At 54.2% G+C, this 14,069-nt stretch overlaps 1 protein-coding gene across 1 annotated transcript; it reads right to left on the bottom strand.

Moving 5' to 3' along the window:
* Nucleotides 1-13,123, bottom strand: CYS1 (cystin 1). Its single transcript, XM_056128557.1, has 3 exons — nt 12,701-13,123; nt 1,409-1,455; nt 1-125 (listed from the first exon to the last, which is right to left on the bottom strand). The coding sequence occupies exons 1-3, from the start codon at nt 12,995-12,997 to the stop codon at nt 20-22; spliced, it is 450 nt and encodes a 149-aa protein (XP_055984532.1). The 5' UTR covers nt 12,998-13,123; the 3' UTR covers nt 1-19.
* Nucleotides 13,124-14,069: the final 946 nt, after the last annotated feature.

Genomic DNA, 14,069 nt, shown 5'->3' with positions numbered 1-14,069 from the left:
GAGGCAGGGGACCACGGCCTCAGCTGCAGTACTCCCGCTCGATGCTCGCCATCAGCTCCTCTTCGGAGCAGTCGTATGAGACGGCCAGCTGCCTCTTGGGACCCTCCGGGCTGCCGCCTGGGCTTCTGCGGAGATGGACAGGGTGTCAGGAAGCAAGACCTCTCCACTGTGTCAGTACCGCCGCTCGATGGGATTCTGACCCATCTTTACCCTAAACCAAGCAGGACTCCTATCCAGGGACATAGTCTCCGTCTTTTATGGGACCTTTTTTTTTTTCTCCTTTTCCCTCTGGCTTTGCCTCCCAACATTAGCCACCAAAATCTTAGCCTGCAGCGGGGGCAGAGAGATAGTTCCGCAGGTGGGATGCTTGCCTTGCACACAGCCAACCCAGTTTCCATCCCTGGCATCCATTTGGTCCCTCAAGCACCACCAGGAGTGATCCCTGAACTCAGAGGCAGGAATTTAGCCCTGAGCATCGCCGGAAGTAGCCGCCAAACAGAAACCAAACCTCAGTCTGTGGGAGGCCTGTGCTTATAAGCAGCAAAGGTTCTAGGTGGACAGACCCAGTTTGAATCCCAATTTGAAGCCCTGGGGTACAGACGGGCACCTCTGCCTCCATTTTTCCTTCTAGAAGGGGGCTGTCGTCCTGCATTCACCTAGAGCCTAGGTAAGCAATGCTCTGGGAGGAAAGACTGAGGGGTGCTCACAGCACAGCCCGGAGGATGTTACCATCCGCCGGGCTCACTCCAGAGCCACCATGCCAGGGACACAAGCAGCCACAGTGACTTGCATCCCAGCGGGCACAGAGTGACCAGAGCCGGCCCCTGTTCTGGTTGCCCACCCACCCTGACTCAGCTGTGACACCCACTCAGCCCCCGGCACCTGGCCCCACCGCCCACCATCGCACCTCTGACCCCCAGGAGCGCCTGAAGCCTCAACCAGGCTGCCAGCTGGACCATGCAGCCTCCAACCCGGGGCAGGACCGACAGGTCAGGGGGTCAAGGCGCCTTGGGCGGGGGGCATCTCCTGGCTCCGGGGCCTCCTCCAGCCTGGTCTCGGGGCCTGAGGTCCCTGGTACATACATTTTCCTGGTGAGATGGCAGGGATGACAGGGGTGCTGTCACCCTCCTGGACTTTGACTCGCCCACTGAAGTGCCACTCGTGTTTCTGAGTAACCGGGGGCAGGAAGGGGAACCCTGAGGGTCAGAGATGTCCCCTGGGACCAGGGTCACAGTCTCTTTCGGGCAAAAGCTCAGAGCAGCTGCAGGGAGCTGGGAGGGTTCCTTCCCATCACACTGGGATCCTGCCTGGAGGAACTGAGTTTGACACGGGAAGAGGAGGTGACGTGGGGACCTGGCAGGGCCTGGTGGGGTGGCGGGAGCCTAGGGAGCTGCACTTCTGTACTTACTGGAGCACTCGCACACTGCCACTTCCCAGGCCGTCTTCTGGGGTCACCTGGAGGAAGACAAAAGGAAGAGACATCAAAAGGCTGCCTCTTTCCCTCGGTGTCTGCCCAGCGGTGCTGGACCAAAGGAGGCAGGAACCAAAGTCTCTGTGGAGAAAGAGACTCCTCTCCCTACCAGAGAGAAGAGCTGTGTGTGACGGCAGGGCGGGGTCTCAAGGAAGATGGTTCATGCTTGGGCTCGGGAATGAACTGCTCCCGGGCCAGGACCGAATGGCAGGCAGCACCTGCCTGCAGGTGAGCGGTCCTGGGTTCGATCCCAGCGTTGAAGAGAAAGTGAAAGCTCAGTAGATGAGTTTATAATGTGCTCTCTCTCCCTCTCTCTCTTTCTTGCTCACTCGCTCTTGCTCTCTTTCTCTCTCTCTCTTTCTCTCTCTCTCTCTGAAAAAAGTGAAGTTTATTGGCAGCATATTCATTAGAAGGCCGAGTGAAAACCAGGAATGAAGATCAGATGAGATCGTAATCATTTTACATGTAATAAAAGATACCACTATACAGAATTATTGGAGTCGGAGAGATAGTACAGTGGGTAGGATGTTTGCCTTGCATGCAACTGACTTGACTTGAGTTCGATTCCCAGCATACCCATATGGTCCCCTGAGCACCTCCCTGAGTGCAGAGCCAGGAGTAAACCCTGAGCATCACTATGTGTGGCTCCCCAAAATCAAAATAAGTAAATAAAATAATTATTTAGCTAGAAGATCAATCAGGGAAATTCTCTCTGAAAACAACACAAAAAGACACAGAAATCTTCAGAGCTTATTGGAAAGCCAGGTATGAAACTGCAGTCTCATGGGAAGGGGGCGGTACCAGCCTGTCCTTCATGCCCTACCGAGGTCACGAGTTGGCCCCAACGGGCAGCTCTCCAGCACAGCCATAACACCACACGCACAGAAACCAGACTCGTAATTATCTGACTCTTTGCAGAAATCCAAAATCGCGCGGCCGCTATCCCACGCAACATTATATGATTCTCATAACCAGCTATAGAAAATAAAGTATTTCACAATGCCTTTTCAGCAATCCTGATGGGGGGGGGATTCTAAACAATAATGGTGCATCTTTTGTCGAAATAATGAATGTAATCAATGTAGAGAAGAGTTAAGTAGAAATCATCTGCCTCACAGGCATTGGGAGGGGTGGGATGGGGGGTATATTGGGGTTCTTGGTCATGAAAAATGAGTACTTGTGAAGGGAAAGGTGCTTGATCATTGTATGACTGAGACTCAAACCTGAAAGCTTTGTAACTTTTCCCACAGTGATTCAATAAATGAATATAAGAAGAAAAAAATAAATAAAATTATGAAAAAAAAAGTAAGGTGGAGTTCATGCCCAATTCAATCAGCTAATCAGCGGCTGAATAAATAGCAGTACCCCTACATAAAAAAAAAAAAGACACTGGGACTGGAGCAATAGCACAGCGGGTAGGGAGTTTGCCTTACACGCAGCCAACCTGGGTTCGATTCCCAGCATCCCATATGGTCCCCTGAGCACCACCAGGGATAATTCCTGAGTGAAGAGCCAGGAGTAACCCCTGTACATTGCTAGGTGTGACCCAAAAAGCCAAAAAGCAAAAAAAAAAAAAAAAAAGACAGAAATGCAAGAGAGAATATGAATCCTAAATAAACTATGAAAACATAGGGGCTGGAGTGATATTACAGAGGATAAGGTGTTTGCCTGGTACATGGCCTACCCAGGTTCAATCCCCAGCACCACATATGGTCCCCCTGCTCACCAGGAGTGATCCCTGAGCTCAGAGTCAGGGGTAATCCCTGAGCACCACCAAGTGTGGCCCCCAAACCAATAAAACCAACAAAAATCAATAAAACGCATCAGGGTTGCACAGCTAGTCCAGAGAGGAGGCACTTGCCTTGAACTGCAGCCAGCCCTATTTGGATTCCCAGTACCACACAGTCCCGCGAGCACTGCCAGGGCTCACTCCTGGGGCCTTGAACTGCAGCCAGCCCTATTTGGATTCCTAGTACCACACAGTTCCGCAAGCACTGCCAGGACTCACTCCTGGCTCTGGGCTCAGGGAATCCTATGCGATGCTGGGGATTGAACCAGACACTTGCAAGGCAAGTGTCTTACCCACCTCCTATCCCCCCTGGCCTGAGCACGCATTTTGCAAGAAGCTGACCTAGCTCCCCTCACTGGGTGATTCTGGACAGGTTTCTTAGGCGCTCTAATCAGTGATTTTCTCATCTGCGGCCAAGTTTACTGTGAGATAGTTGAAAGTGATTACCACAGTGCTTGGCACTCGGTACATACTGAATAAATATTAGCCACGAGCATTTCTCATCATCAGCCCGATGCTGTTCACACGATTAACCTGTTCACAGGAGTTCATCCTCCCTCCCTTTTCCCACGTTCACAGATCTCCCAGCAGGGCAAACAATTGGTACTAATTATTTCCTGAACTGAGTTCAATGTCAAGTTGCCGGGTCCTTTCCACCTTGGCTTTAACACCTGCATTGTGGCTGGGGCTGAAGCTCTGCTGTAACATGCATATGGGAGGCCTCTGGGTTCAGTGCCAGGCAATGCCAGAATATTTGTTTAAAAAAAAAAAAAAACGGGGGCTGGAGCAATAGCACAGCAGGTAGGGCATTTGCCTTGCATGCGGCCAACCCATGTTCAATACCCAGCATCCCATATGGTCCCCTGAGCACCGCCAGGAGTAATTCCTGAGTGCATGAGACAGGAGTAGCCAAAAAACAAACAAAACAAAAACAAACAAACAAACAAACAAAAAGATATTGCAATGTGTATGGAAGAATAAAAATAGTATGGAAAATGTCCTAGTTTCCCGCTAACGGTGCTATGCCTGTGGGTGGACCAAGAAACTCTCCAAGCCTCAGTTTACTCATCAGCTTGATGGGGACCTTACCTCAAAGTTGTCATAAGAGAACATCCAGTGGCTACCTCGCCTTTGGGACAATGCCCCCCCCCCCCAATAAGTGCCTGATGAACACTGAGGTGAAGAGCTGAACCACTTTTTAGCTGAGTCACCAGACTCAGTCCTGCAAGAAGCTCCTGAAACTGTGGGGCATAGCCCCATTTGGGGACATATAACTAAATATGGAGGTTGTGAAATATCTTAAAGATTTGTCTTGTCTCAGGGGGCTGGAGCGATAGCACAGCGGGTAGGGCATTTGCCTTGCACGCAGCTGACCCGGGTTCGATTCCCAGCATCCCATATGGTTCCCCAAGCACCACCAGGAGTAATTCCTGAGTGCATAAGCCAGGAGTAGCCCCTGTGCATCGCCAGGTGTAACCCAAAAACAAAAACAAACAAACAAACAAACAAAAAAGATTTGTCCCAGGGCTAGAGAGGCTGTACAAAGGTTAAGGCACTTGCTGTCCCATAAGGCAATTGGTTCCAACCCCCGCACCACATATGGCCCCTCTGGGCACCACCAGGCTGTATCAATTAAAAAAAAATTTTTTTTGTTGTGATTGGGGTGGAGGGGAGACTGTTTTTATGGGCCAGATAGACAGTACAAAGGTTAATGTATGGCTGCACCTGTGATCCCTGAGTATCATCAGTACAGGTTGGAGGTCTCTGCCACCCTCCCTTCTAGTCTCAGGATACCTCTGGAGTTTTGTTCTAGTCACATCTGGGTGTGACTAGAACAAAACAAAAAGTGTGTAAGGAGAGCTGCAGCAATAGTACAGTGGGGGAGAGCGCTTGCCTTGCACACAGCCAACCGGGGTTCAATGAGCATCACCAGGAGTGATTCCTGAGTGCAAAGCCAGAAGTAAACCCTGAGGAGTACTGCCAGTGTGGAAGAAAAACGATGAGGAGGAGAAGGAGAAGGAGGAGAAGGAAAAGAAGAGAATGAGGAGGAGGAGGAGGAGGAGGAGGAGGAGGAGGAGGAGGAGGAGGAGGAGGAGGAGGAGGAGGAGGAGGAGGAGGAGGAGGAGTCAGGATAAGATATGCCTGGTGGGCGGAGGACTCTCACCACCTGCCACCCTCTGACCTCTGTGCTGCTCATCTCAGCGAGATGTGACATACTGGTCCTTCCGTGACTTGCCCCCCACCTGCCCCGGGCCTGCATTTCCATCCTTGTCAAGGCTGATTAACCAGGTGGACACGCCGGCTTTCCACTCAGCCACAGACACCGCTGCTACTGCGGGAGCCCACAGCTTCAGTGACCAGCTTGGCTTCTGCAGGACCAACCTGCGTGTGGGTTGCCGTGGCTCTGGGGCTCCCCTCCGAGGGTGCAAGGGTGTGAGGCTGGTCCCTCCCTGCCCACCGTCAGGCCCCACAGGGTTAGCCACACACCTGGCCCCGCATGGGGACCCAAAGAAAAGTCGTGCTCGTTCTTTTGCAGCTTTCCTGAAGGCAGCCTTGTCTGGTCTGCTAGGCTGTCTCCTGTGCCCACACGCTGAAGGAGTGGGCCTGTCCTCAGTTTCCCTGATCTGGACTTTCTGGAAGGACTGAAGTGATAGCACAGCGAGTAGGGCGTTTGCCTTGCATGGGACCCACTCGGTCGACCCAAGTTCGATTCCTCCGCCCCTCTCAGAAAGCCTGGCAAGCTACCGAGAGTATTCTGCCCGCGCAGCAGAGCCTGGCAAGCTACCCGTGACGTATTCGATATGCCAAACACAGTAACAAGTCTCACAATGGAGACATTACTGGGCCCGCTCGAGCAAATCGATGAACAACGGGAGGACAGTGCTACAGTGCTACAGGACTTTCCAGGAGGGAGGCGGGTGGGAGAAGCTCCCAGAGACGTCGTGGCTGAAGCAGAGACACAGCAGCCCCTAGAGGCCACTCTGAGCATAGCATAGGCGCGAGCTGCTGCTACCCAGTGTGCTCTGGCCACGTGGACTCTGGTGAAACTCTGGGGCCTTGCGAGATCTAAGCTCAGGGCCTGTGTGTGAGCTTGGATGCTTGGATGGGCAGGATGGAAGATGGGGAGGGGGTAGAAGGAAGAGAGGGGAGGAGGGGAGGGTCCAAGAAGCCTGAAAACCCACAGCACAGTTGGGTGGGAAGCAGAAAACACAAGGAGTTTGAAGAGGAGAGCATCAAGCTTCCTCTTACAAGACTGTTTAGTTTGAGAAAAAGAATCCCAGAGTCCTTTTTAGAAAATACTTATGCCAAACGCAGTAACAATTGTCACAATGGAGACGTTACTGGACCCGCTCAAGCAAATCAATGCACAACAGGAGGACAGTGACAGTGACTCTCAATATTGGGTCAGAGAGATAGTAGAGTGTTTAGGACGTTTGCCTAGCACACAGCCAACCCGGGTTCAATCCTGGCATTTCTTAAGGTCACCTGAGCCCGCAGAAGTGATTCCTGAGCACAGAGCCAGGAGTAAGACCATGGGCACTGCCAAGTATGGGGAAGGAAGGAAGAAAGGAAGGAAAGAAAGAAAGAAGGAAGGAAGGAAGGGACTCGGAATATTTTATCTACCAAAAGGTATTATATCCTTCTCCTATTTAGAGTTTGCCCCTTCTATCTTCATTCCTAAATGATTTACAGGTATATATGCTTTATGCTTGCGTATTCATGATGTAGCTGATGAGGAACAACCTGCAGGTGTTTAATGAACACTCGGACGGGACTGAAGTGATAGTACAGCAGGTAAGGTGCTTGCCGACCCACGTTCGACCCCCTAGGGTCCCCTGAGCCCACCAGGAGTGATCCCTGAGCACAGAGCCAGGAGTAAGCCCTGAGCACAGAACAAATAAAAATAAATAATGCTTCATGGTGTTAAACCATTTGTCAAACCTATTAAACTTTCACCCCAATCAAGATACTTAGCATCCTTCCCGGGGCCCTGGCAGCAACCTGTGAGCCCTGTCCATAGGCAAGCACTGATGTCTTCTGCACAGCAGACCCAGAGGCAGAAATAAGGAGTCACACTCCTTTCTCTCTGGATACTTCCAGTCAGCCACATTGCTGTCTGTACTAACCATTCTCTTTATAACTCTTCCTCTTTAAAATTACTCTTCTCAGGCGGAGAGATAGCACGGGGATCAAGGCGCTCGCCTTTCATGTGGCCAACTCCAGTTTGATCCCTGGCACCCTACATGATCCCTTAAGTATGATGACCAGAAGTGATCCCTGAGCACAGAGCTAGGAGCAAGTCTGAGCCCCGCTGGGTGTGACCTAAGACCCTCCACCCCCACCTAGAAATAATAATAAAATAAAAATAATCAAATCACCCTCTTTGAAGCTCAGGTTTGTTTCACTGCACTTTTTGCTCTGTGCTACGAACACTTAACACACACAAGGGGAACAGGGGGAAGGATCTGGTGCTGGTCCCTTAAAAGTCCCAACTATGGCAATGATTTTTCAGAACCCTGTTGAGCTGATTCAGAGCTCTTACCACGAGGGGGCGCTGTTTGACCGTTGTCCCCCACACAACTCCTCTCAGGCAGGAAAAAGAGCCAAGCGACTATAAAGGGGGCTTGGGGGACGGATGGTGGGGGGGGGGGGAGAGGGGAACCTTGTACCATAAAAATGATAAAGGATAAAAAAAAACAGCCACTGAGACCTCTGTCCTACTGCCCCCACACATTCATTGGGCCTTGCCTTTAGGAATACCTGGGAGAGCTGAAAAAGGTGGATGGAAGGTAGCACTGTAGCACTGTCCTCCCATTGTTCTTGGAGTTGCTTGAACGGGCACCAGTAACGTCTCCATTGTGAGACTTGTTACTGTGTTTGGCATATCGAATACGCCACAGGGAGCTTGCCAGGCTTTGCCGTGTGGGTGCGATACACTCCAGTACCTTGCCGGAGTCTCAGAGAGGGACAAAGGAATCGAACCCGGGTCAGCTGCGTGCAAGACAAACGCCCTACCCACAGTGCTATCGCTCCAGCCCTGGATGGAAGGTAAAGATCAATTAACTACCCTTTTTGGGGTGTTGGGAGGATCCTCCCAGGATGGGAGAAGCATGCTGAAAGTAGACTATAGACCAAACATGATTGCCACTCAATGTCTCTTTGGCAAACCACAACACCCAATAGGAGAGAGAGAACAAAAGGGAATGCCCTGCCACAGAGGCAGGGTGGGGTGGGGGAAATGGGGGGTGGGAGGGATACTGGGACCTGCAGTGGTGGAAAATGGGCACTGGTGGAGGGATGGGTATTTGATCTTTGTATAATTGAAACCCAAGCACAAAAATTTGTAAGTCTACTACTGAACCTCATGGTGTTTCACTAATAAAAATTAAATAAAAAAAAAAAGAACAATCAACTACCCTTTTAGAGTTTTTAGCACCTCATAAAAAAAAGTGCACTTATATTTGTGCATGATTCTTTCAAACCTCCATGGCACGGAAATGGAGTGAGTACTAAACTAGCTCCAGGATGAATGGGTTCGGGCTGCAGTGTTTGCCTTGCTCGTGGCCGACCCGGGTTCCATCCCCAGCACCCCATATGGTCTGCCGAGCCCTGCCAGGAGTGATCCCTGAGTGCAGAGCCAGGAGTAAGCCCCAAGCATAGCCAGTAGTCCCCAAACAACCGTCCCGCCCCCCCAAAAGACTACTGGGCTCTCCTCAGTCTGTTTCCACCTGGGCACCACAGCCCCTGTGTGTGCTGGGTGGGGGGCGGGGGGAGTTGGACACCCTGACCCTGGCACGGAGGCATCTGACCTGAACACAAGGTTCTGGAAGAAGACCTGGAAGACGGAAAGGTGGGCACTGTCTCTGGTGCCTTGATCTTGAACAACTGGGTCACTCAAGGGAGACACAGACAGGCCTGGCGGGCCGGGGCTAGAGGCTGCTTCCTTGCTGGCACCTGGCGGGGTGAGCCTCTGCCCAGTGCAAAGTCTGCGGGGTCACCTGTGCAGAGTCCAGCGAGGGTCTGTCCTGGTCTCAGGCAGCACAAAGCCCCCCCGCCCCCTCCGCCCCAGTATCCCATGGTTTGAGAGTGTGTCAGCCACATCCCGCCTGCGTCACCTCCATCAGCTCCAGTCCCCGCATGAGGGCAGCCATGGCTGAGCTCTGGTATCAGGACAGGCTCTGGGAGACCATGTCGTCAAAGCCTCAGCCGATGCCACCAGCTCTCCCTGGCCTCCTGCCTGGCAGCTCCTCCCTCCGGTCGGTCACCAGCTATCTTCCAAATGCAGGTGGGCAGAGACAGGAATTGATACGATGGAGGCTTTCTAGGGACAAGGGGATTGGAGTGCGAGGAAAGCCTGCCTGCCTTTGGGAAATCATTTCCATTTTTCTTTCATGTGTCTGAATTATTTTTCCCCCTGATGCTAAATAACAAGCCCTGGGTCCAGAGAGGTAGCAGAGAGGGTAGGATATTAGCCTTGCACACAGCTGACCTGAATTCGATCCCCGGCATCCCGTCTGGTCCCCATGCACTGTTGGGAGTGATTCCTAAGTGCAGAGCCAGCAGTAACCCCTGAGCATTTCTGGGTGTGACCCCGCAACAAAAAATTCCCCAAAAATCCAAGTCCCGAGAACTTCCCCCTATTCGCCCCGGACCAATAGGATTAAGTTCAACCCATGAGCTAGAAGGCTAGGAAGTCATGGCACCCTGTCCCCTGCCTCATGCTTGACGCTTGCTGCTCCAGCACCCTGGACTCCATAGTCCATTGCTCAATGTTCATGAGGGGCTCCATCCAACTGTGATGTGTGTGTGTGGGGGGGGGTATCGCACCCATCCATTCAGGGGCTCCATGGGCTAAGCAGGTGCTCAGTGCTCTCATTCCTCTCCGACCCACAACACCCTTTCAACTGCTGGCAAACTGGACAGATCCTCTGAACCAACTCAGATGTAGGGTGGCTCGGGGGGTAATTGGGGCCTTGACCGGATGTCCGGGTTCTGGTTGTGGGGAACAGCACTTCTCTCTGGTGCCTCCATGCTCACCCACCCACTCCTCCTGGCATGGTCTTCAGCGCCGGGAGTCAGCACTAGATTCTGCTCTTCTGTGTTGCCTAGACAGATCATGTACCTCCTTGTCAACACTTAAATTTCTGCTCTTAGATCTGAGGCAGACAGATGGTCACTGTCTTCAGATTAGTGGCTTAAAAAAAATCTTAGGGCTGGAGTGATAGTACAGCAGGTAGGGCATTTGCCTTGCACATGGCCAACCCGGGTTCAATTCCCAGCACCGCATATGGTCCCCTGAGCACCACCAGGAGCAATTCCTGAGTGCATAAGCCAGAAGTAACCCCTGTGCATTGCCAGGTGTGACCCAAAAAGCAAAAAAAAAAAAAATCTTTCTGTGGAACTGGAGAGAGAGTACAGCTGGTGAGCTGTACTATCTCAGCATCTCAGCACACGGCTGACCCGGGTTCAGTCTCTGGCATCCTATAGGGTCTCCAGCACACCACGAGGAGTGATTCCTGAGCACAGAGCCAGCAGGAAGCCCTGAGAATTGCCAGGTGTGGCCCCCAAACCAAAAACAAAACCTTTTTGTTTCTAGGGACCACACCCTGGGGTGCTGAGAGTTTACTTCTGGTTCTGTGCTCAGGGGTCACTTCTGATGGGGTACCATACATGGTGAGGATGAACCAAGGTTGGACACTTGCAAGGCCTTAACCCCTGTACTATCTCTCCAGCCTCAAAAACAGCTTTTTGCAAGGGTGAGTTATCGTATAACTCACCTTGAAAGCCTCTGGGACCAGCTTTCCAGCTGAGTGAGTACTTTGAGGGTCTGTTTCCACCTTCACAGCCATAGCAGGTGCAGCTATAACTGCTGTGCAGATCTGGCTAAGGGTGGCACATGAGACAGATTTGCCCTGGTCCTCCCTTTTCTAGCACAAGGCGGAATCTTTGCAAAAATCGGCTCATTCCCGGGGCTGGAGCGATAGCACAGCGGGTAGGGCGTTTGCCTTGCACGCGACCAACCCGGGTTCGATTCCCAGCATCCTATATGGTCCCCTGAGCACTGCCAGGTGTGATTCCTGAGTGCATGATCCAGGAGTGAGCCCTGTGCATTGCCGGGTGTGACCCAAAAAGCAAAAAAACAAACAAAAAAACAAAAAAAACGGCTTATTCCTTCTACCTGGAAGACACTATTGCCTTAGATGCTCTTGTAATACATGTGCTATATTTGCACATGTACAACAGAAAAACTTTTGCACAGCAGAAAAACTCCCGCATACAAACTTCCCCTCCATGGTGGGTGACCCATACTTATTAAAGAGCAGACGGGGTGTGGGTGTGGGTGGAGGGATGCTATTAGGTTATCACACTTATTAAAGGCAACTTTAATATATATACATTTCTCAGTGAATCTCATGGACATATCTGCTTCTCTCTTTTCTTGTTTCACACCTGATGCTACTGAAGGGCGTCCTCTTGGCTCTGCGCTCAGGGATCTCTCCTGGGGAAGCTCAGGGGACCACATGGGTGTTGAGGGTTAAACCCAGGTCAGTTGCCTACAAGCCAAGTGTACCTGGGGTACTATGTCTCAGGCCCTAGATTTTTCACTTGTCACCTCTGTTGGGGTGCCGGATAGTCCTCCAACAATCGCCTTGGGAACCTCTGCGGGCAATCTGAGGCCTACCCAGCCCCCTCCTCTAGGGGGTCTCCGGGGATGCCGGATGGGGAGAGCGTCAGAGAGAGGGTGAGAGAGTGCAGGCACCGAGGAACCGCGCAGTTCCCCAAGCGAAGGACAAGTCGAGGCGTTCCCTCGTTCCTCCGCCCGGGGTTCCGTCCCCCGCCCTCTAAAGGACGCTCCCTGCGTGGCTCCCGCAGAACTGGAGCGTCAGCCCCGGAGGGCGCCCCGAGAGGCGGAGAAGGAGGCGGCCGGCGCGGGGTGTCGGGTCCGGACGCCGCGCGGGCCTGCGTGCGGGCGCTCGGGGCCTTGGCCCGGAGATTCCCGGCTCGGGAGAAGGAGGAGACGCAGGTGCTGGGGAGGGTTTGGCTCGGAGGCCCAGGGTGCGGGGAAGAGACGGGTGCGGGGAGAGAGGCGGGTGCGAGGGAGGGCCGGGTTCGAGGAGACCCGGGCGCGCGCGGAGACTCCCCCGCACGCAGGAGACACGCAGATACGGGGGTGGGGAGACGCGGATGCGGGGAACACCCAGGTGCGCGCGGAGACCCCTCCCCACCTAATGCAGGAGACTGGGGGACGCGGATACTAAGGGACGCGGGTGCGGAGGATTCCCGGGTGCGATCTGGGCGCGCGGGGACCCCCAATTGCAGGAGACACGCAGATACGGGAGCTAGGGACGCGGGTGCGGGGTAGCCCCGGGAGCGATCTGGGCGCGCGGGGTCCCCGAGCAAGGGAGGTGGGGAGGTAGACGCGGGTCCCGCTCACTCACCCGGCTCCCGGCGCCCGCGGTGGCTGGGGGTCGCGCCGGGCGGCGCGGGGTGGGCTCCCCGGAGCCCCAAGCGGCCGACTCGGCCAGCAGCTGGTCCAGCAGGCGCAGCGTGTCATCGCCGCTGTCGGGGGCCGCCGCGGGGCCGGGGTCGCCGCCGGCCGCCGCCGCCGCCCCATCCCGCGCCTCTTCGGGGGCCGTTCCGGCCTCGGGAGCCGGCCCGCTGCGCCCCGCCGGGGGACGGTCGGAGCCGCGCAGCCGCCGCAGGGCCCGGCCGCTCCGGCTGCTCCCGCTGCCCATGGCCCGGCCGCCTGCAGGCCGCGACCCAGTGCGCCGAGGGCCCGGCCCGAGGGGGCGGGAGGCCCGGAAGGCTCCGGCCCGCCCCGCGCGGGGACCCGGTCCGCACCCGCTGCCCGGGAGCCGCGCCCCCTGTCCGGTGCCCCTCGGGCCGGAGGGCTTGGGGGGCCCCGCCTGCACCTTCGGATGCGCCCCTCCAAGCGAGCACAGGTTAGCGTTGGGGGGTGGGGGGTGCGCTCTGGAGGGGCTTCAAAGCCCGGCACAGCGGGAGCTTCGGGCTCGGGGTCTGCAGCTCCACCGCCCCGGGCTCCGCTTCCCCAGACGCCGCCCAATAGGGAGCAGTAAAGGGGCGTGAGCTCTTAGCAACCGCGCGTCTGGACCCCGAGATCCAGTCCCGGCCTCCGGGGAAGGGGCCACCCAGCCACCCGCCCCAGCACCTTTCCCCCCGGCTGGCACCCCCACCCCCCAAACACACACACACACACACACACACACACACACACACACACACACACACACACACACCCCTCCTTTTCCCTCTTCCCCTCGCGTCCGAGTTCTTCACTTGGGCGGTGAGGTAGGATGCTTGCAAAAACCCGCGGGGAAAAGTCAGCGCCTTAGCTAGGGAAAGAAAACATCTTAGAAGAGGGTGAAAGAGAAAGCATCCACAACTCCCAAGGAAAGAGGAGAGGAAATACCAAAAAGTATTGGTCATACTTAATTTTAACGTTTGCTCATTGGATTTTTCATTTATTGCATCACCACTGTGAGATACACAATTGCAAAGATGTCCGTGATTGGGTTTCAGTCATACAGTGTTCCAACACGGGTCCCTTCAGCAGTGTACATTTCCCACCACCAGTGTCCTCAGTTTCCCTTCCCCTTCCCTCTCTCCTCCCCCTCACAAGTCTGTTTCTGTAGCAGATACTTCTGGTTTTGTCTCTGTCTCTCTCTCCCCTTCCTTTTGGGCATTATGGTTTGTAGTACAGGTCACTGTGTCTGTCACTGGCCTCCCGTTCATCGATTTGCTGGAGTGGGCCCAGTAACGTCTCCATCGTGAGACTTGTTTCTGTGT

This window comes from Sorex fumeus, unplaced genomic scaffold, assembly GCF_029834395.1.
Source record: "Sorex fumeus unplaced genomic scaffold, SorFum_2.1 ptg000006l, whole genome shotgun sequence".
Lineage (NCBI taxonomy): Eukaryota > Metazoa > Chordata > Mammalia > Eulipotyphla > Soricidae > Sorex > Sorex fumeus.
The sequence above is the reverse complement of the archived record's forward strand: the minus strand, read 5'-3'. Positions and strand labels throughout refer to the sequence as shown.